At 49.3% G+C, this 22,012-nt stretch overlaps 1 protein-coding gene across 2 annotated transcripts; it reads right to left on the minus strand.

Annotated features, from left to right (window-relative positions):
- Positions 1 to 713: 713 nt before the first annotated feature.
- Positions 714 to 17,206, minus strand: LOC142256121 (acidic phospholipase A2-like). Of its 2 annotated transcripts, XM_075327660.1 has the most exons (4): positions 17,088 to 17,206; positions 16,778 to 16,922; positions 15,730 to 15,836; positions 714 to 1,044 (listed from the first exon to the last, which is right to left on the minus strand). In XM_075327660.1, exons 1-4 carry the CDS (start codon positions 17,161 to 17,163, stop codon positions 869 to 871), a joined length of 504 nt encoding a protein of 167 aa, XP_075183775.1. In that variant the 5' UTR covers positions 17,164 to 17,206; the 3' UTR covers positions 714 to 868. The 2 variants fall into 2 exon arrangements, 1 of the variants encoding a protein (XP_075183775.1); XR_012727487.1 differs by lacking the exon at positions 16,778 to 16,922 and having other exon boundaries at positions 716 to 1,044.
- Positions 17,207 to 22,012: the final 4,806 nt, after the last annotated feature.

Genomic DNA, 22,012 nt, shown 5'->3' on the forward strand with positions numbered 1-22,012 from the left:
GCTCCAGAGACGATGAGGGCACCATACCTCTGCTCTTACATGGATACAGAATCTGAGGAAGCTGCTCCAGAGATGGTGAGGGCACCAGGCCTCTAATCTCACATGGATACAGAATATGAGGAATCTGCTCCAGAGATGGTGAGGGCACCAAGCCTCTGATCTCACATGGATACAGAATCTGAGGAATCTGCTCCAGAGATGGTGAGGGCACCAGGCCTCTGATCTTACATGGATACAGAATCTGAGGAAGCTGCTCCAGAGATGGTGAGGGCACCAAGCCTCTGATCTCACATGGATACAGAATCTGAGGAGTCTGCTAAAGAGATGGTGAGGGCACCAGGCCTCTTATCTCACATGGATACAGAATCTGAGGAGTCTGCTCCAGAGATGGTGAGGGCACCAGGCCTCTAATCTCACATGGATACAGAATCTGAGGAGTCTGCTCCAGAGATGGTGAGGGCACCATACTTCTGATCTCACATGGATACAGAATCTGAGGAGTCTGCTAAAGAGATGGTGAGGGCACCAGGCCTCTGATCTTACATGGATATTGGTACAATAAAACTTTCACACCACTAATCAAAGCTAATTAAGGATTCCCTCTCTAGCTCAGTGTTGGTTTATGTAAATGTCCTTTTATTATATCGCCTCTGCTCTTTGTATATATTTGTGTTTCTTCAGAAACCTTGTTATACCATGCCCGAGGAAAAGACCTGAGGAGTCTGGAAGCTTCTCTGTAGCATCATTTTATTTTATTGTCTTTAGCCATTAAAAGGTATCACAACTACAAGATTATAACTTTGTTTCTCTCACTGACCGCAATCAATCATTTTTCAGCGGGCTAACACGGTACCAAAACTTTTTTCTTTTAAGTCTTATTGAAGAATGACGCCCATTTTTTAATTTTGCTACAAGCTAGGGGACCAAGAGAACATGACTCGCTGTATTTGGATTCTGAATACTCTGGATCCATCAGACACATCACGGTTTTCCGGTCGCACTCGCAGGTGTTTCTGGCACAGTCGGTCATGAACACACTGTGATCTGCAGGAATAAAAGAAACATCCATCATTTATCATCCATTACCGATCTGTGTCCGAGATATGAGACAAATCAGCTGTAACACTGACCGGAGATAACACTGACCGGAGATAACACTGACCAGAGAGAACACTGACCGGAGAGAACACTGACCGGAGAGACAACACTGACTGGAGAGACAACACTGACCGGAGACAACACTGACCGGAGTGACAACACTGACCAGAGAGAACACTGACCGGAGAGAACACTGACCAGAGAGAACACTGACCGGAGAGAACAGCCGAGATAAAGACACTTCTGAATGAGGAAATAAAGTTTAATCCGCTGAATGGAAAATTTCTACAACTTATTTTTGCCTTAGAAGCTGATTAATCCAAAAGTTTGTTCCATAAATGTGGAATAAAACTGATTTTGTGCGACTTATGGTATTCTTATGCCAGATATACAGGGTGGGCTCTACAAATATATAGGAGTCAACCCTCCAAGTATCCAACAAACAATATGAGCAGTAAAAGACAAAGAAAGGTGCAAATTATGGGGGGGTCAACAATTAAGTATTTATTATATTAAGAAATAGGACACAAAATTAAGAATATGATTAAAACATTAAAAAAAAATAGTCTGGGGGCGTCCATAATAAGAGAACACCCGACTGCTGCACCAACTGGAAATAACCGAAAGACAAACCTCCAATGATAAATATGTAATCAGGACCCCCGAAATGTACAGAGGGCACCGGAGATCAGCCGTGTAATAAGGGTCTATAGAGATTGTATATACCACATATTATAGGCCAAACATAACCAATATTAATGATAATTTGCCAATATGGCTGAGTAAAAAGGATAAGAATCAAATATCCCATAGACGATAATGGTCAAACACCGCAGCAATTATAAGTACATGAATAGACATCAGACCAATAAGTTATAAAGTAATGACCACACCGAACTGAGCAGATCCAGCAGATGACAACAAAAAGGATAAATCCCTTATTAACACAAATGTATCATGTGGTTGAGGATGACCATGTTTAAAGAAGGGAGGTAAGTAAGAGGGTGGATCTACAAGCAAGTTGGAGGAGACCTGTGGAAGAGTAGCCAAGAATTTAGTGAGTCCAGTGTATGCCAGTGGTGGGGACTCGGGGAAGTGTGGGTGCTGCCCCACTGAGAGCACAAAGAAGAGTGATGAGGCTCTAAAAACGGCCCTCATAAGGGATCACTGATGGTGGCTGTGGGTGCAAAATACTCATTGAAATGCACATCATTCTTTTGAACATGTCTGTCATCCTTATCTGGAAATCCCATGGACCTCGTGATGAGTGTAATAGGATCGGCCTAAAGGCACTCAAGTTATCAACATTAACAAACACACTCACAGGGCTGTAATTTTAATATGGTGTACCGAGGAGCTGAACTTTACAATACCTCCTCAGGCACCGCTACATTTCTTGGCGTAGTTGGCAGGATACTAGTCCATCTCATTAAAAGGGGGAAAATGGAACGCGTGGTGTAGAAAATAGAGTGCCTGAAGTTGGGTGACCTGAAGCGGTGCCATGTATGGATTTAATATTGTTCAGCAGTGACACGAAAATAATGGTGTCTGAGACCGAGCAACTTAAAATGTGGACCGTTGGTGGATTCCAAGATGGAAGTGAAATTTATCCTGAGGAGGGGGAGTTTGACCCATCGTGGGAGTGGATGGTGCCAGAGTGCAAGAAAATGTGCCTGGCCTATGGAAATGTCGGCCTGGAGGAAGACATGATGTGTTGAAGATCTCCCAAGATGGGAGAAGTCTGGAAGAAGGCGCAGTTCAAGATGTAGTGTAGCCTGGTGAGTGGAGACTGCCAAGTGAAAGAGGTGCAGACGATCGTGGAATGGACGAGAGTGAGTGGCAGCACATCAGAAAATCGGCCTCAGAAGAGGCAGGGCTACGCACTCAGGAAGTGACCGTCACGTGACTAGCCAGCGCCATCTTCTCTGAATATGAATGACTGCTGCTCTGCTCCGTGGCTCCTGGAAAGGCCGATGTGGTGGATTAATGCCCTATGGCAATCTTGGAAAGTGACGATAAATAGGTGATCTCTGTGAAGAACCCAGGGGCCGTGGCAGGAAAACATCAGCCCTGAAATACTACCTCACCACAGCCGGCACCATTGACTGACTGGAATATTGTGCCGATTCCAGGAGCAGGCCTGTATTTACATGAAGTCAGGGTCCAAAACTGGAGCAGGACGCCAGATGGTGAGAGTGTTTCACCACCCAAGTACCTTGAGGAGTGAGTGAAATACAACCCCCTACTGACCCTGTCCCAGCAGAAGAGGTGGGAGAGACCTCAGCATTAGAAAAGATATGCGGAGAGAAAGAGAAAGGTGAGGAAGAAGATGTCTCTCGGGATACTGGGGAGCATCCTGTGTCACGGATGTGTAGCGCCCTGGAGAGCCAGGTACACTCACATTTAGGCCCCCACACTACACCAGTTCCCAAAGGGTTACATCAGCCGACCTGAAACCCTAGTCACCCCCCCTCAGGGCAAGACAGGCACACCAGTGGGCGTGACCAGGCAGTTGGGACAAGGGATCTAGACAGCCCAGGGCGGGAAAACAAGCAGATCAGTCGAGATTCAGTTTGAAGTTCAAGGTGGAGAGGAGTGTGGGCTGGAGCTAAATGTAGCTCCAGCAGGGAGTCCCATTTTGAACAGTGCCAGGGTCGGAGCCCTGTAACTTGGCTAGGTGGCAGACGGTGGCCATAGTCTGCAGGAGACGGGAAGACGGCTGCGGGGATCCAGAGTGGACCGGGACAGGGTAGTGGCCCACCAGTGCAGCCACCGGAGAACCGACCGGAAACAGTACGCACAGAAAGGGGGTACTCGGACCCTGAAGCCGGGACCGAAACCAGCGGCCCAGCTAATTCACCGATTGAGGGCAGAATTATAGGTTCTGTCACAACCTAAGTCCCGAAAAGTAGACAACCACCCACAGTGAAGGGATAGTGGCCATCGCCAGGGCCTGTAGATCCCACGGGTCAGCGTTAGACGGGCACGGCTCCCAAACAAATAACCGAGAACGGGAACCTGAGTTACACACAAGGCAGTCCCATTTTCTACAAACAGTGCAGAGGAGAAAGACTCAACTACCACACCCGGGTGACGATACCGATACAACCGTCTGCGGAGTCCGGCCACCATCATTTTGGTTTACCACAAGACTTGTATACCTCTTCTTATCGTGAGTAACATCCCCGGCCTGGCCGGGTGCGCCGGCCCCTGCACTGCTACTCCTCAGCACAAAGACACTGGGCCTCGGGGCATCCATCCCTACCCACGGAGGGGTTATCAACCAGCTGCCATTACAGCTCCCCGGGCCTCCCATAACTGCAGCGGTGGTGCTGTACCTTACCACACACCGTGGGTGGCGTCACAGACAACCTCCCTTGTAAATAAAACCCCCCTTTTCACTTGTGGGCGGTGGAGCGCTGCTCGAGCCTGGGTCCGGTTCAAACTAGAGCCACAGAGAAGCCCCGGATCCGATCACCCCTCGAGCAGCCCCTCAGGACAGATGGACATTGGCAGGGATGCTGCGATTGCAGTCCAGATGGAGGTGCAGCTGTTGCACAAGAGACAGTCCTGGAGTCACTTTTGTTGCGGGCGGGGGCCGCTGCCGCATCTGGGGCCGCTCGGATCCGGGTTGCTGCTGCGGCATGAGTGGTGACCGGACCGGGGTTCGCACGGCCGGCTGTCCTCGCAACCGTCGGAAGGAGATATTTACAGGGGATGTGTTGTGTCGGTGACGCCACCTGTGGGTTGCGGTGAGGGATGGTAGCACCGCCGCTGCCTGGTGATGGGGCGCCCGGGGCTGGTGTAGCGGTCCAGCAAGATGTAGTCACGGGGCCCGTGGTCGGTACACGGGAGCAATGACTGCTGGAGGTGGCGCGCCGGGTTAGACCGGCAGTCAATGGTGTACTCACAGTTCAGTAATTTCACACAAGTCCAGTAGTAAACCAAGTTGCCAGTGACCGGCTGCTGTTGGAGGATGTATTCGGGTCGCACACCAGGGATAGTAAACAGGTGTCCCTTCCTCGTCCTAGGGTCTAGGCACCCCGACTGTGCACGGCCTCCGGACCGGATTCCCGCTGTCGGCACCGGCGGGTTACAACCCTGCCCCAGTCCACTTAAGGTTTCCCGCAACCGGATCTCTGTCGCCTGTGGCTCTGTTCACTGTCTGCCACCTAGCCGGGTAGTTCAAGGGCTCCTACCCCTGACTACACTTCTCTGTCAGCTCAACTCTACTTCCACTGTCGACTGTCACAACTCAAGTCTCCACTTCAACTGTACTGAACTGAACCACTGTCTTCCCGCCCCTGACACCTCAGGCATTCTCCTCCGTCTGATCCCGCCCGCTGGTGTGTCCTTATTATCACGAGGGGGTGGCTAGGCTTTTAATGGCTGTGTGTTGTACCTGGGTGTGGGTTTTGGTGGTAACAAGGACGGTGGACAACTTTTATGACTACCTCGTTTTGCCAGGGCGTCACACTTTCAGTTACTTGGAGTTATGCTGTGGTCCAGGTGGGGTACAGGGCTTTGGCATTTGTCTGTGGGACGAGCATATTGTTATTTCCAGAGTCTAGAGGACCTGCGGACAAACCCAGGGAGAGACCACAGAAGAGAAATAAGAAGAAGGTGTGGAAGACATAGGGGAGTTTCTCCATATTACCTAGAGAAAGAAGAGTATACTTGAAGAAGATGGAGTCCTAGAGAGCCTTTCTAAAAAGGAAGCTGGTACCGGTAAGATCACCAAAGGAGACTAGGAATTAAAGGCTAATTTCAGAGAGCGTTTGTTAAAGAGGTTCTTCATTGAATGTCTTTTTTTGGCTGAAAAGGCCTGAGTGGACCATGTATAGAGGGGTGAGACTGTTCGTTATTGCCTTCATGACCATTTGGGCCTGGACTGAGCCTTATAGACTGAAGTTTAATCTTCTCCTTGTTTCAAGGGTGCAAGAAGGACGAAAGAGGTAACCCTTAACGCTACTAACCAGGTTGTCCCTGGATAGTAGGGTTAAGAGCACTGTCCCTGGGTAGTAGAGATAAGAACAGTGTCCCTAGTTAGTAGGGATAAGAGCGCTGTCCCTGGGTAGTAGGGATAAGAGCGCTGTCCCTGGGTAGTAGAGATAAGAGCGCTGTCCCTGGGTAGTAGAGATAAGAGCGCTGTCCCTGGGTAGTAGAGATAAGAGCACTGTCCCTGGGTAGTAGGGATAAGAGCGCTGTCCCTGGGTAGTAGGGATAAGAGCGCTGTCCCTGGGTAGTAGAGATAAGAGCGCTGTCCCTGGGTAGTAGAGATAAGAGCGCTGTCCCTGGGTAGTAGAGATAAGAGTGCTGTCCCTGGGTAGTAGAGATAAGAGCACTGTCCCTGGGTAGTAGGGATAAGAGCACTGTCCCTGGGTAGTAGAGATAAGAGCGCTGTCCCTGGGTAGTAGAGATAAGAGCAGTGTCCCTGGTTAGTAGGGATAAGAGCGCTGTCCCTGAGTAGTAGAGATAATAGCACTGGTCTTGGGTAGTAGGGATAAGAGCTCTGTCCCTGGTTAGTAGGGATAAGAGCGCTGTCCCTGGGTAGCAGAGATAAGAGTGCTGTCCCTGTGTAGCAGAGATAAGAGTGCTGTCCCTGGGTAGTAGAGATAAGAGTGCTGTCCATGGGTAGCAGAGATAAGAGCACTGTTCCTGGGTAGTAGAGATAAGAGTGCTGTCCCTGGGTAGTAGGGATAAGAGCACTGTCCCTGGGTAGTAGGGATAAGAGCACTGTCCCTGGGTAGTAGAGATAAGAGCGCTGTCCCTGGGTAGTAGAGATAAGAGCAGTGTCCCTGGTTAGTAGGGATAAGAGCGCTGTCCCTGAGTAGTAGAGATAATAGCACTGGTCTTGGGTAGTAGGGATAAGAGCTCTGTCCCTGGGTAGTAGGGATAAGAGCACTGTCCCTGGGTAGTAGAGATAAGAGCGCTGTCCCTGGGTAGCAGAGATAAGAGTGCTGTCCCTGTGTAGCAGAGATAAGAGTGCTGTCCCTGGGTAGTAGAGATAAGAGTGCTGTCCATGGGTAGCAGAGATAAGAGCACTGTTCCTGGGTAGTGGAGATAAGAGTGCTGTCCCTGGGTAGTAGAGATAAGAGCACTGTCCCTGGGTAGTAGAGATAAGAGCTCTGTCCCTGGGTAGTAGAGATAAGAGCACTGTCCCTGGGTAGTAGAGATAACAGCCCTGTCCCTGGGTAGTAGAGATAAGAGTGCTGTCCCTGGGTAGTAGAGATAAGAGCGATGTCCCTGGGTAGTAGAGATAAGAGCACTGTACCTGGGTAGTAGAGATAAGAGCGCTGTCCCTGGGTAGTAGAGATAAGAGCACTGTCCCTGGGTAGTAGGGATAAGAGCTCTGTCCCTGGGTAGTAGAGATAAGAGCGCTGTCCCTGGGTAGTAGAGATAAGAGCTATGTCCCTGGGTAGTAGAGATAAGAGCACTGTCCCTGGGTAGTAGGGATAAGAGCACTGTCCCTGGGTAGTAGAGGTAAGAGCTCTGTCCCTGGGTAGTAGAGATAAGAGCTCTGTCCCTGGGTAGTAGAGATAAGAGCGCTGTCCCCGGGTAGTAGAGATAAGAGCACTGTCCCTGGGTAGTAGAGATAAGAGCACTGTCCCTGGGTAGTAGGGATAAGAGCACTGTCCCTGGGTAGTAGAGATAAGAGCCATGTCCCTGGGTAGTAGGGATAAGAGCACTGTCACTGGGTAGTAGAGATAAGAGCACTGTCCCTGGGTAGTAGAGATAAGAGTGCTGTCCCTGGGTAGTAGAGATAAGAGCACTGTCCCTGGGTAGTAGAGATAAGAGCTCTGTCCCTGGGTAGTAGAGATAAGAGCGCTGTCCCTGGGTAGTAGAGATAAGAGCTCTGTCCCTGGGTAGTAGAGATAAGAGCACTGTCCCTGGGTAGTAGAGATAAGAGTGCTGTCCCTGGGTAGTAGAGATAAGAGCCATGTCCCTGGGTAGTAGGGATAAGAGCACTGTCACTGGGTAGTAGAGATAAGAGCACTGTCCCTGGGTAGTAGAGATAAGAGTGCTGTCCCTGGGTAGTAGAGATAAGAGCACTGTCCCTGGGTAGTAGAGATAAGAGCTCTGTCCCTGGGTAGTAGAGATAAGAGCACTGTCCCTGGGTAGTAGAGATAAGAGTGCTGTCCCTGGGTAATAGGGATAAGAGCACTGTCCCTGGGTAGTAGAGATAAGAGCTCTGTCCCTGGGTAGTAGAGATAAGAGCTCTGTCCCTGGGTAGTAGAGATAAGAGCGCTGTCCCTGGGTAGTAGAGATAAGAGCTCTGTCCCTGGGTAGTAGAGATAAGAGCTCTGTCCCTGGGTAGTAGAGATAAGAGCGCTGTCCCTGGGTAGTAGAGATAAGAGTGCTGTCCCTGGGTAGTAGAGATAAGAGCACTGTCCCTGGGTAGTAGAGATAAGAGCACTGTCCCTGGGTAGTAGGGATAAGAGAGCTGTCCCTGGGTAGTAGAGATAAGAGCCCTGTCCCTGGGTAGTAGGGATAAGAGCGCTGTCCCTGGGTAGTAGAGATAAGAGCGCTGTCCCTGGATAGTAGGACTAAGAGCTCTGTCCCTGAGTAGTAGAGATAAGAGCACTGTACCTGGGTAGTAGAGATAAGAGCACTGTCCCTGGGCAGTAGAGATAAGAGCGCTGTCCCTGGGTAGTAGAGATAAGAGCACTGTCCCTGGGTAGTAGGAATAAGAGCGCTGTCCCTGGGTAGTAGAGATAAGAGCGCTGTCCCTGGGTAGTAGGGATAAGAGCGCTGTCCCTGGGTAGTAGAGATAAGAGCACTGTCCCTGGGTAGTAGGAATAAGAGCGCTGTCCCTGGGTAGTAGGGATAAGAGCGCTGTCCCTGGGTAGTAGAGATAAGAGCACTGTCCCTGGGTAGTAGAGATAAGAGCCCTGTCCCTGGGTAGTAGAGATAAGAGCACTGTCCCTGGGTAGTAGAGATAAGAGCTCTGTCCCTGGGTAGTAGAGATAAGAGCTCTGTCCCTGGGTAGTAGAGATAAGAGCGCTGTCCCTGGGTAGTAGAGATAAGAGCGCTGTTCCTGGGTAGTAGAGATAAGAGCACTGTCCCTGGGTAGTAGAGATAAGAGCACTGTCCCTGGGTAGTAGGGATAAGAGAGCTGTCCCTGGGTAGTAGAGATAAGAGCCCTGTCCCTGGGTAGTAGAGATAAGAGAGCTGTCCCTGGGTAGTAGAGATAAGAGTGCTGTCCCTGGGTAGTAGGGATAAGAGTGCTGTCCCTGGGTAGTAGAGATAAGAGCGCTGTCCCTGGGTAGTAGAGATAAGAGTGCTGTCCCTGGGTAGTAGAGATAAGAGCACTGTCCCTGGGTAGTAGAGATAAGAGCACTGTCCCTGGGTAGTAGAGATAAGAGTGCTGTCCCTGGGTAGTAGGGATAAGAGTGCTGTCCCTGGGTAGTAGAGATAAGAGCGCTGTCCCTGGGTAGTAGAGATAAGAGTGCTGTCCCTGGGTAGTAGAGATAAGAGCACTGTCCCTGGGTAGTAGAGATAAGAGCACTGTCCCTGGGTAGTAGAGATAAGAGTGCTGTCCCTGGGTAGTAGAGATAAGAGCGCTGTCCCTGGGTAGTAGAGATAAGAGCGCTGTCCCTGGGTAGTAGAGATAAGAGCACTGTCCCTGGGTAGTAGGAATAAGAGCGCTGTCCCTGGGTAGTAGAGATAAGAGCGCTGTCCCTGGGTAGTAGGGATAAGAGCGCTGTCCCTGGGTAGTAGAGATAAGAGCACTGTCCCTGGGTAGTAGGAATAAGAGCGCTGTCCCTGGGTAGTAGGGATAAGAGCGCTGTCCCTGGGTAGTAGAGATAAGAGCACTGTCCCTGGGTAGTAGAGATAAGAGCCCTGTCCCTGGGTAGTAGAGATAAGAGCACTGTCCCTGGGTAGTAGAGATAAGAGCTCTGTCCCTGGGTAGTAGAGATAAGAGCTCTGTCCCTGGGTAGTAGAGATAAGAGCGCTGTCCCTGGGTAGTAGAGATAAGAGCGCTGTCCCTGGGTAGTAGAGATAAGAGCACTGTCCCTGGGTAGTAGGGATAAGAGAGCTGTCCCTGGGTAGTAGAGATAAGAGCCCTGTCCCTGGGTAGTAGAGATAAGAGAGCTGTCCCTGGGTAGTAGAGATAAGAGTGCTGTCCCTGGGTAGTAGGGATAAGAGTGCTGTCCCTGGGTAGTAGAGATAAGAGCGCTGTCCCTGGGTAGTAGAGATAAGAGTGCTGTCCCTGGGTAGTAGAGATAAGAGCACTGTCCCTGGGTAGTAGAGATAAGAGCACTGTCCCTGGGTAGTAGAGATAAGAGCGCTGTCCCTGGGTAGTAGAGATAAGAGCACTGTCCCTGGGTAGTAGAGATAAGAGCGCTGTCCCTGGGTAGTAGAGATAAGAGCACTGTCCCTGGGTAGTAGAGATAAGAGTGCTGTCCCTGGGTAGTAGGGATAAGAGTGCTGTCCCTGGGTAGTAGAGATAAGAGCGCTGTCCCTGGGTAGTAGAGATAAGAGTGCTGTCCCTGGGTAGTAGAGATAAGAGCACTGTCCCTGGGTAGTAGAGATAAGAGCACTGTCCCTGGGTAGTAGAGATAAGAGCGCTGTCCCTGGGTAGTAGAGATAAGAGCGCTGTCCCTGGGTAGTAGAGATAAGAGCGCTGTCCCTGGGTAGTAGAGATAAGAGCGCTGTCCCTGGGTAGTAGAGATAAGAGTGCTGTCCCTGGGTAGTAGAGATAAGAGCACTGTCCCTGGGTAGTAGAGATAAGAGCACTGTCCCTGGGTAGTAGAGATAAGAGTGCTGTCCCTGGGTAGTAGAGATAAGAGCACTGTCCCTGGGTAGTAGAGATAAGAGTGCTGTGCCAGGCCTCAGAATACAGGACAGGCTGCTCCCTATGTACTGGCTGTGTTTGCTGTGATTCAAAGATGGAATTGCATAAAAGTGCCGACTGCATTCACTCTTTGTGAGTGTGTGACGCCCTGGGCAAGCCAGGGGTCACAGGTCACAACACCACCACACCCCACACTCCAGGTAGGCACATCACAGCTAAACTACAAATCCTTGTTGCCTTCCTCCAGAGGCTGATGATTCACACCAGGGGGTGGGCCAGGCGGTTGGCTCCGCCCACCTAGGAGATCACAGCTCTGGAGGCAGGAAGGACCAGGCAGTCTAGAGTAGGAGTCTAGTCAGGGAGGAGGAAGTGGAAGCAGATAAGCCCAGGCAGGGCTTGTGTAAACAGCTAAGTGAGGGAGTAAACAAGTAGTGAAAGTGGAAAAGGAGGAAAGCAAGTGAGGTGGCAAGAAGGAAGGAAAGCCTGAAGGGTCCAGCTTTGTGTAGGGCCAGAACAGCAAGGTCAGCGACGGCGGTGACTGCCTGGAGGGGGACCGTTTGGAAGTTCCTGGAAGGACCCCGTTGGCTGTGTGCCCGGTGGTCTGGAGCAGTGTTCCGAAAGACAGTCAGCACCAGGGCAGGGGCCTCTCGGACCCCGGCAAGGCTAGGAGTCGCCAAATTTGCCGAATCCGTCAGTGAAGGGGACGTAGATCCCCCAGCAACCAAGTCCCGATTGAAGGCAACAGTCCAACCTGAAGCAGAAAGACACCGCCACCGCCAAGGCACCAGTTTTTCAGGGCCAGCGCCTGCGGGCAAAGTGTAGAGCTCCCCCGGCCCAGATTGTAGTCGGGGAGCGGGTAACCGGAGGGAATCCACCGCTACCACAAGTCAACCATAGGTGCAAGGAAGAGGGGCATCACCGTCACCTACCGGGAGTGCAGGTGCAGCCGTCTGTGGGACCGTCCTACCAGCCGTTTGGTTTACCGTACAAACTGTGCCCGTGTCTCAGGCTGAGTGAGTACCACAGTGCCGCAAGGCACAGCGCTGCCCCCGCGTCCCTGCGCCCACCAGGCCCCGCACCTCACAAACCATCACCGGGCCCCGGGATCACCAACCCCTGCCCACGGAGGGGCAACACAACACCTGGCTGCTCCGCATCACCATCCCCGGGACCCCCGCATTGAGCAGCGGTGGTGAAATCACCACAACCGTGGGTGGCGTCACGAACTATAACAATCCCCGCACCGAACAACCCCTTTCACTCACGGGCGAGGAGTGCCGCTCGAGGAAACCCCCGGGATCCGGCCTACGGCTCGAGCCACCACTGAGCAGCCGGACCCGAGCAGAAGGGGTGAGCGCGGTGTGCTGACACTCTCCTCCCCGCCCGCGACAACTTGGCGTCACGAACAGGATCTTACCGCTCTGCCGTCTGGTAGAGGTGCGCCTTGTTACCGCCGGAGGTACCCGGCAGAAAAATTGCAGAAGCCGCCATCTTTGGCGCGAAAAGTTCCCGCTCGAGCGTCTTCTCGAGCAGTAGAGGCGCGAAGGCCAAGACCCCGCCCCGAGAGAGGAGGGGCCGGAAAGAGCTAAGGGGGACGCGATGGCGGCTGGCCGCATGTAGTCGCGGCTATAAAGGCAGGGACGCCAGGACCCTGCAAACATACCGTTCCTGGAAGAAAGAGAGAAAGTCACCATGTGGATGCCGTCCCGAAGCACCGTGGCCCCCGCGCCGGGAACCGCAGCGTGGGTGGAAATCCGGACCGCGCAGCTCCACCTAAGGCTGCAGGTCAAGATGCAGCTCCTCTTGGAGGAGTGGGAGACCGACATGGCGGACGTTATAGCCACCGTGCGGAGACGCGAGGAGGAAGCGGAGGAAGGGAGGGTGAGTGACCCACGCCCCTATGTCCCGGAGGGACCGGTCGCTGCGGCTGAGGGACCCGGTCCAAGCCCTCTACCCCCGTTGCCTCCCTCGCCACCCGTCTCAGAGGCCGTGACCCCGCCACTAGGCCCGCTACCACCGCAACCGGTAGCGATACCCAGCCCGTCCGCCCCAGCGGACCGACCTGTAGCCAGAGCCCGTAGCAAACCGGAGGTGTTGCCATGGAAGGCCCCGAAGGGTGTGCCAGAGACAGTCCCCGAGCCGGAGCCGATGACCCGCTCCGAGCCGAAGGCCCAGCTGCGGAAAGCCCCTGTGCCCATCCCCCACACCTCGGCTGAGGTGGCGCTGGGTTGTTGCTGCAGGGCAGCGCCCAAGGCCATGACACCGCGGGATACGCCGCCCACCTTCCTGACAGTGGGTAACGTTCTGGATGTCCCGCGGGGCCCGACCCGTGCGCCGGAGCTGGCAGCAGCGCCATATTGGGAAAGGGAGCCGACAAAGCTGGGCCTGGAGATCGCGGAGAGGGAGAGAAGGAAAGCCGAGCTGGTGGCCCGAGCCATTCGGGAAAAAGAGAATCTGCGGCAAGCGACCTTCCGTGTCCGGGGCCCGTTGTACGAGGGGCAGGTGAGGCGGTTTGATGTCCGCCGGGGCTACGGGTTTATATATGAACCGGGCCTGGAGGCCGAAGTGTTTGTAGCTGAGTGAGTACCACAGTGCCGCAAGGCACCGCACTGCCCCCGCGTCCCTGCGCCCACCAGGCCCCGCACCTCACAAACCATCACCGGGCCCCGGGATCACCAACCCCTGCCCACGGAGGGGCAACACAACACCTGGCTGCTCCGCATCACCATCCCCGGGACCCCCGCATTGAGCAGCGGTGGTGAAATCACCACAACCGTGGGTGGCGTCACGAACTATAACAATCCCCGCACCCAACAACCCCTTTCACTCACGGGCGAGGAGTGCCGCTCGAGGAAACCCCCGGGATCCGGCCTACGGCTCGAGCCACCACTGAGCAGCCGGACCCGAGCAGAAGGGGTGAGCGCGGTGTGCTGACACCCTCCTCCCCGCCCGCGACAACTGATCAAGTGACCGCAGTCCACCAGCACAAAGATGTCATTTGCACTCAGTCACAAAGATGCCATGTTCCTTGTGCTAGGCTGTCGCACTCTGCTACTCACCGGCTGTGTAGTAGAGGGAATGGCGCCAGCAGACACACGACGGGTGCCATATTACATTTTGATCACTGGCGCACACTTCCACACTTTTCGTGGAAAATGGAGAGTCGGTCCTTATGTGTCCTAACCTCACGAGCCCCATCACAACACAAGGCAGGCTTTATTCAGCCGAGGGCCTTGAGTTTGACACCTCTGTAGCTGTTCCCCTGGAGTTGATGGCACTGCTGGACATCTTCCTGGGGTCTCATCTGCTGCACTAAGTTTCCTCGGCCGATCACCGCGTCTACAGTTCCCAGTGTTGCCTAATTCTTGGTGTCCTCAATGCTGAGAAAACTCGACAGACACTTGTGCATAATGTGCATAATGTATTGCCATCAAGTAGGCGTCTAATTGGCTCCAAATCTATTCTGCAATTAGACAATGACCCCCAACATCCAGCCGAAGCCATTAAGAAGGAGTTGTCCTGGCAGTGATGATCCACAGAGCTCTGATCTCACATCCTCCCGTCTGCTCCTAAGTTTTCTTACTTTGCAGCATTTGTTGCACGCCTGCCTATAACTTTTGCACAGTATATACATATATACATATAATTGCGTCACATGACCTGACACTGCTCGCCTGAAGGGTGATGATTTACCAAGGACAAAATTGTAATTCTACTGCTTCTCACAATGTCCCCGAGTGTCGTGACCCCGAGGAGACACCTGGACTTACCGCAGGTGATGACCCCATCACTGGGGATGTCCTAACCCCGAGGAGACCCCCGGACTTATCGCAGGTGATGACCCCATTACTGGGAATGTCCTGACCCCGAGGAGACCCCCGGACTTACCGCAGGTGATGACCCCATTACTGGGGATTTCCTGACCCCGATGAGACCCCCGGACTTACCGCAGGTGATGACCCCATTACTGGGGATGTCCTGAGCCCGAGGAGACCCCCGGACTTATCGCAGGTGATGACCCCATTACTGGGGATGTCCTGACCCCGATGAGACCCCCGGACTTACCGCAGGTGATGACCCCATTACTGGGGATGTCCTGACCCCGAGGAGACCCCCGGACTTATCGCAGGTGATGACCCCATTACTGGGGATGTCCTGACCCCGATGAGACCCCCGGACTTACCGCAGGTGATGACCCCATTACTGGGGATGTCCTGACCCCGAGGAGACCCCCGGACTTATCGCAGGTGATGACCCCATTACTGGGAATGTCCTGACCCCGAGGAGACCCCCGGACTTACCGCAGGTGATGACCCCATTACTGGGGATCTCCTGACCCCGATGAGACTCCCGGACTTACCGCAGGTGATGACCCCATTACTGGGGATGTCCTGACCTCGAGGAGTCCCCTGGACTTACCGCAAGTGATGACCCCATTACTGGGAATGTCCTGACCCCGAGGAGACCCCCGGACTTACCGCAGGTGATGACCCCATTACTGGGGATGTCCTGACCTCGAGGAGTCCCCTGGACTTACCGCAAGTGATGACCCCATTACTGGAGATTTCCTGACCCCAAGGAGACCCCTGGACTTACCGCAGGTGATGACCCCATTTCTGGGGATATCCTGACCCCAAGGAGACCCCCGGACTTACCACAGGTGATGACCCCATTACTGGGGATGTCCTAACCCCGAGAAGACCCCTAGACTTACCGCAGGTGATGACCCCATTACTGGGGATGTACTAACCCTGAGGAGACCCCCGGACTTACCGCAGGTGATGACCCCATTACTGGGGATGTCCTAACCCAGAGGAGACCCCTAGACTTACCGCAGGTGATGACCCCGTTACTGTAGGTGTAATAGTAAAGCTGTAAATATGGACGACAGATCTTAGTCCAGAAGGTTAAATGGCAGCAACGTTGTAATTGACAGCACCTGAGGTAGAAGAGAGGAGAGCTATCTCTGTGTTATCTGTGGTGTTACATAGGACTGCAGGTGACATCTACTACATTATCTGTACTCAGAGAGATATCACTGTGTTATCTGTGGTGTTACATAGGACTGCAGGTGACATCTACTACATTATCTGTACTCAGAGAGATATCACTGTTATCTGTGGTGTTACATAGGACTGCAGGTGTCATCTACTACATTATCTGTACTCAGAGAGATATCACTGTGTTATCTGTGGTATTACATAGGACTGCAGGTGACATCCACTACATTATCTGTACTCAGAGAGATATCACTGTGTTATCTGTGGTATTACATAGGACTGCAGGTGACATCCACTACATTATCTGTACTCAGAGATATCACTGTGTTATCTGTGGTGTTACATAGGACTGCAGGTGACATCTACTACATGATCTGTACTCAGATATCCCTGTTATCTGTGGTGTTGCATGGGACTGCAGGTGACATCTACAACATTATCTGTACTCAGAGAGATATCACTGTGTTATCTGTGGTATTACATAGGACTGCAGGTGACATCTACTACATTATCTGTACTCAGAGATATCACTGTGTTATCTGTGGTGTTACATAGGACTGCAGGTGACATCTACTTCATTATCTGTACTCAGAGATATCACTGTGTTATCTGTGGTGTTACATAGGACTGCAGGTGATATCTACTACATTATCTGTACTCAGAGAGATATCTCTGTGCTATTTGTGGTGTTACATAGGACTGCAGGTGACATCTACTACATTATCTGTACTCAGAGATATCACTGTGTTATTTGTGGTGTTACATAGGACTGCAGGTGACATCTACTACATTATCTGTACTCAGAGAGATATCACTGTATTATATGTGGTGTTACATGGGACTGCAGGTGACATCTATTACTGTATATAAATTGTCTTGCCTTGTTATTTTATGCATTGTCTGGTTATTTGCGGTTTCTGCACATGCACAGCCCCAGGGCAGCGCCTCTATCATCTCTTTGTTCAATGTTTCGTTAATCATCATTTTGAAATCTTTGAGCTGATATTTGACTTTTTCCACCGACACTAGAAAATAAAGCCATGGTCACCTTGTGGTTACACGGAGCGGCGCAGTCACCGGGAATGACGGATGTTACCGGGAATCTTCCTCCTCTGATCAGGGATCTGCCTGGAGATCGGTCCCTACTATATTACCATTACCGGAGAGGAGCGGAGAATCTCAGGACTTACCGAGACTAAGGAGGAGCAGCAGAGAGGAGAGCATTGTGCCCCGGAGACAGACGGGGAAGATCCAGGAGAAGACCATCTGGAAGACCAGCAGATCCCACCGGGGATTATATCCTCCTGATATTCCCACCACTAGGGGGCGCTGCAGAGCGCTGTCTGCTATTGCTGCCCGGGGGCTTCTTACCTGATACCAGCATCATATGATCGAGTGATCGTGTCACATTGTTTTTTTTTCAGTGTCACTTAAAGCTGCTGCACATATTCAGGACATGTGGAAGCACCACTAGGCACGAAACAGTCATTGTCCTTGTACAACACATCCGACCGCTGACCCATTATTAAAGAATATGAAATAAAGGGTAGTTTTTTTAATAATAGTAATAATTCTAGTTTTTTAAGGGGCATATAGTGGTAGCCAAAAGAGGTAATAGCCTCGATAATATTCATTCTCCCAGTCTATGTACAAAAAAATAAAACTAAAAAACCTTGGTTATTGACTGTAGGTTTTTTTTGGTAATTGTGGTAAAAATTGCAACATGTGCTCTTTTGCCAAAAAAAGAAAAACTTTTTTATGCCTAATGACAAAGTGTATGACATAGGAAGCTTCATTAATTGTGATTCCGATCATTTGGATTATTGTATGGAAAGTACTAAGTGCAACTTACGATATATAGGGTGCACTATAAGAAAACCTACAATATATAGGGTGCACCACAAGAAAACCTACGATATATAGGGTGCACCACAAGAACACCTACGATATACATAGTGCATCACAAGAAAACCTAGGACATATAGGGTGCAAGACAAAAAACCCTATGATATATAGCGTGCACCACAAGAAAACCTACAATATATAGGGTGCAGCATAAGAAAACTCAAAAAAAGAATAATATATACATAATATCATTAAAAGAACAATACTTACTCTGTGGAAGCATTTCCTGGACATCTGGAATGCTTTCGTATTTAACAAGTTACAAGACCTGTATGAGGAGGGACTGAAAAAAAGATTTTCCTGAGAGAGATCCACAAGACAGCCGAATGGAATTAATCTCCGTAATGACATTATGTTTTTGTATTATTTTGATAATGGATGTTTATTTCCTGAAAAATCAGTAAGGAATTATTCCTATCGGTTATTCATGGTTTTAAATTTCTATGTATAGTTGACACATAGTATCTAAGTTAAATGCGGGTGAGGTGCCGGAAACTCGTCAGAGTGGCAGCCCCTAGAGGCTGAATCAGTCATAGGTTTTAATGGTGTTCGATTAAGGGATATACACATCTTATCTAACTTTTCTCCTTATGGAACATTTTCCTGAGTTACCTCCTGTATTATACTCCAGAGCTGCACTCACTATTCTGCTGGTGCAGTCACTGTGTACATACATTACATTACTAATCCTGAGTTACCTCCTGTATTATACTCCAGAGCTGCACTCACTATTCTGCTGGTGCAGTCACTGTGTACATACATTACATTACTGATCCTGAGTTACCTCCTGTATTATACCCCAGAGCTGCACTCACTATTCTGCTGCTGCAGTTACTGTGTACATACATTACATTACTGATCCTGAGTTACCTCCTGTATTATACTCCAGAGCTGCAGTCACTATTCTGCTGGTGCAGTCACTGTGTACATACATTACATTCCTGATCCTGAGTTACCTCCTGTATTATACTCCAGAGCTGCACTCACTATTCTGCTGGTGCAGTCACTGTGTACATACATTACATTACTGATCCTGAGTTCCCTCCTGTATTATACTCCAGAGCTGCACTCACTATTCTGCTGCTGCAGTTACTGTGTACATACATTACATTACTGATCCTGAGTTACCTCCTGTATTATACTCCAGAGCTGCAGTCACTATTCTGCTGGTGCAGTCACTGTGTACATACATTACATTCCTGATCCTGAGTTACCTCCTGTATTATACTCCAGAGCTGCACTCACTATTCTGCTGGTGCAGTCACTGTGTACATACATTATATTCCTGATCCTGAGTTACCTCCTGTAAGTCTTATTTATTACCGTAATAAGAAGATATAATACAACAATAAAACTATATATACAACTCCAGCCCATAACAAAATCCATACCAAAAACAAACCAGCATAAAACCCTACCTCGCCCGCCCGGCACTATAAACTGACTCAGACAGTCACAGTTCCACTGCCCGTGCATACTCCACACAACACTATATATATACAATATATATATATTTATTTATTTTATTTTATATATATATATATATATATATATATATATATATATATATATATATATAATTCATATCAATAATAGTCCATTTCTTTACTAAATCAGTAGAAGTCTTATATTTCATTCATCTTTCCCTGGATCCTGAATGGGTGACATGCTGGAGACCAGCATGTGTTGCTTTAGTAGTGAAGATCTTTGGAAGAAGTAACCCCCCCTTTCTCAACTCTCTTCCTACGCATCTGACATATTAGATACATAGAGTCCAACATTACATTAGAGACACACAGCAGCTGCCCCTCACTTGGGACGCTGCATTGCGTGTCAGAGCTACTCAAAGGTAGGAATGAAAACAGGAGAAAGACGAGTAGAACTGCTTCGCAATATATGTTTTTTTATTCTATATTATTATCTTACTTTATAAAAGTTGGTAGACAAAAACACAAAACACATGTATGAAATAACAGCTTTGGTCCTGTATGAATTTGAACCATCAAGTTAAATTTTGACATCGAGGAATCTTTCTATTCTTGTGGACACAGACACTGGATGTTGTATGCGGCGCTGTGACTGTATATTCATTTATGTCATAAGTTGTTATGTGGCTTTATCTTGTATTCATCTACCATGCGACCGCATAATGTTACTATATATACCCGTGTCTGTGCACACTTGCCTCTTACCTATCATGGACGTGCGCGCGCGCGTGTTGCGCCGCGGGTCCGCCTTCCTCCCGGCCGTCTCTGGGTGACTCACTGCGCACGCGCGGGCGCCATGGAGACGCGTCCCCGCTCCCGCGAGTGCGCTGGGGTTATGACGGTGTGTGGGGGTTTCCGGATCCCGGGGATGCCATACGCGCATGCGCCGGCAACATCTTTTGATAGGATACAGCTGCTCTGAGGGACTGAGCGGCTATTTAAACCAGCCGATTCAGTATGATCAGTCACTCCCTGATGAAGCAACCGCGCACAAGCTAGGTTTTCTGTGAAACGTACGTCGGAGTTTCTGGGGGATTTATTCCTTCCACACCTGACAAGCCTTCCTGACTGGACTTACACTCACTGATTGCACAGTGTGGTATGTATGGGGCCCCCGCCTATGTCTGTGTTTCCTTTACTGCAGTAGTATGAGGTAACCTCCTTTTAATGCTGATCCAGTGTATTGACACATGATTAGTAGTAAGGGACACTGGAACTGGCGGGACTCCACTCATAACCACCTCATTGTCATTTTTTATATGCCTATTAAGCTGAATGCACGTACATGTGATTTTCACATTAGGTGATAAATGCCGTATTGATATATAGCCAGCCTGGCAGACCCCCTTTACACCCTTTGTTTTATATATGTAAAATGGGCTACTTACCAATGGTGCCTGCTGATGGTGTGGTTATAGGCTTGATGAAATAAATGTACACATGTGCGGTTTTTTGCTCTGGGCGTTTTAGAAGTTATATTGGACACATAACTGGCATAGATAGATTTTTTTATGCCCTTCTGTTTTATCCTCTCCTGTGTGAGATTGCTGCACTGTTGTAATCACATATAGGTGCGATAATCATACATGATAGCACACAGGAAAGGGGTTTGTCAGCATTATTGTTCATTTTGTCTGATATAGCCTCTGTGACAATATTATGGTATTATGATAGTATTTTTACAATTATTCATGAAGGTTTTGTCTGTGCCTCTTTTTTAACATCCCTCCTCTTTGCCTCTTTTTTCTCCATTATTGCATCTACATCATATATGTGTTTTGTGTTTTTGTCTACCAACTTTTATAAAGTAAAATAATAATATAGAAATAAAAAAACATATATTGCGAAGCATTTCTACTCGTCTTTCTCCTGTTTTCATTCGCATCTGACATATTGCAGCTTGGCTATCCAGAGAAAGATGACCCCTCCCCAGCATGTGTCATGGTATATTTGCCCAATGCAGCTGCTCAAAAGGGCTATTTAAGGTGTTCTTCGATATCCATGAGGTAACCACTAGAAGTTTCCAGATTGAATATATATATATATATATATATATATATATAGACAAGACTATGTCAGCATCTATGTACATTTAATACAGACACGAAATATTAATTCCTATAAGTACTGATATCAATAAGTTCTGTCCTCTATAGATCTATTATATGGAGGTATTATATTATAAATTATTTGATAAATGAGAACTTTTTACAAACCCCCTGTGGAGGGAAAATTTACATAAAACCTCCAAATAAATTACTATATCATTAAGATAACAGATCTTATTTCCTTCTTTGGCAATAGTGGATTAATGTCAATGATCATGATGAAAATAATAATCAATTTTGCATTATTCATGTTGTATTGTTCAAAAATATAATAATGTGGATTCATGTTATGGTAGGCCGTGACTGATAATCATATAAAATACATAATTATACTTTCCTAAATCTAAAAAGATGCAAAACAGATCATCTGATGTCATCTGGGATTATGTCTTCTTATATTTGATGTCATCTAGCATGTTGTCTTCTTATATCTGATGTCATCTGGCATGTTGTCTTCTTATATCTGATGTCATCTGGCATGGTCTCTTCTTATATCTGATGTCATCAAGGGATGATGTCTTCTTATATCTGATGTCATCTGGCATGGTGTCTTCTTATATCTCATGTCATCTGGGATGATGTCTTCTTATATCTGATGTCATCTTGCATGGTCTC

The sequence above is a fragment of the Anomaloglossus baeobatrachus genome, chromosome 11 (genome assembly GCF_048569485.1).
Source record: "Anomaloglossus baeobatrachus isolate aAnoBae1 chromosome 11, aAnoBae1.hap1, whole genome shotgun sequence".
Taxonomy (NCBI): Eukaryota; Metazoa; Chordata; class Amphibia; order Anura; family Aromobatidae; genus Anomaloglossus; species Anomaloglossus baeobatrachus.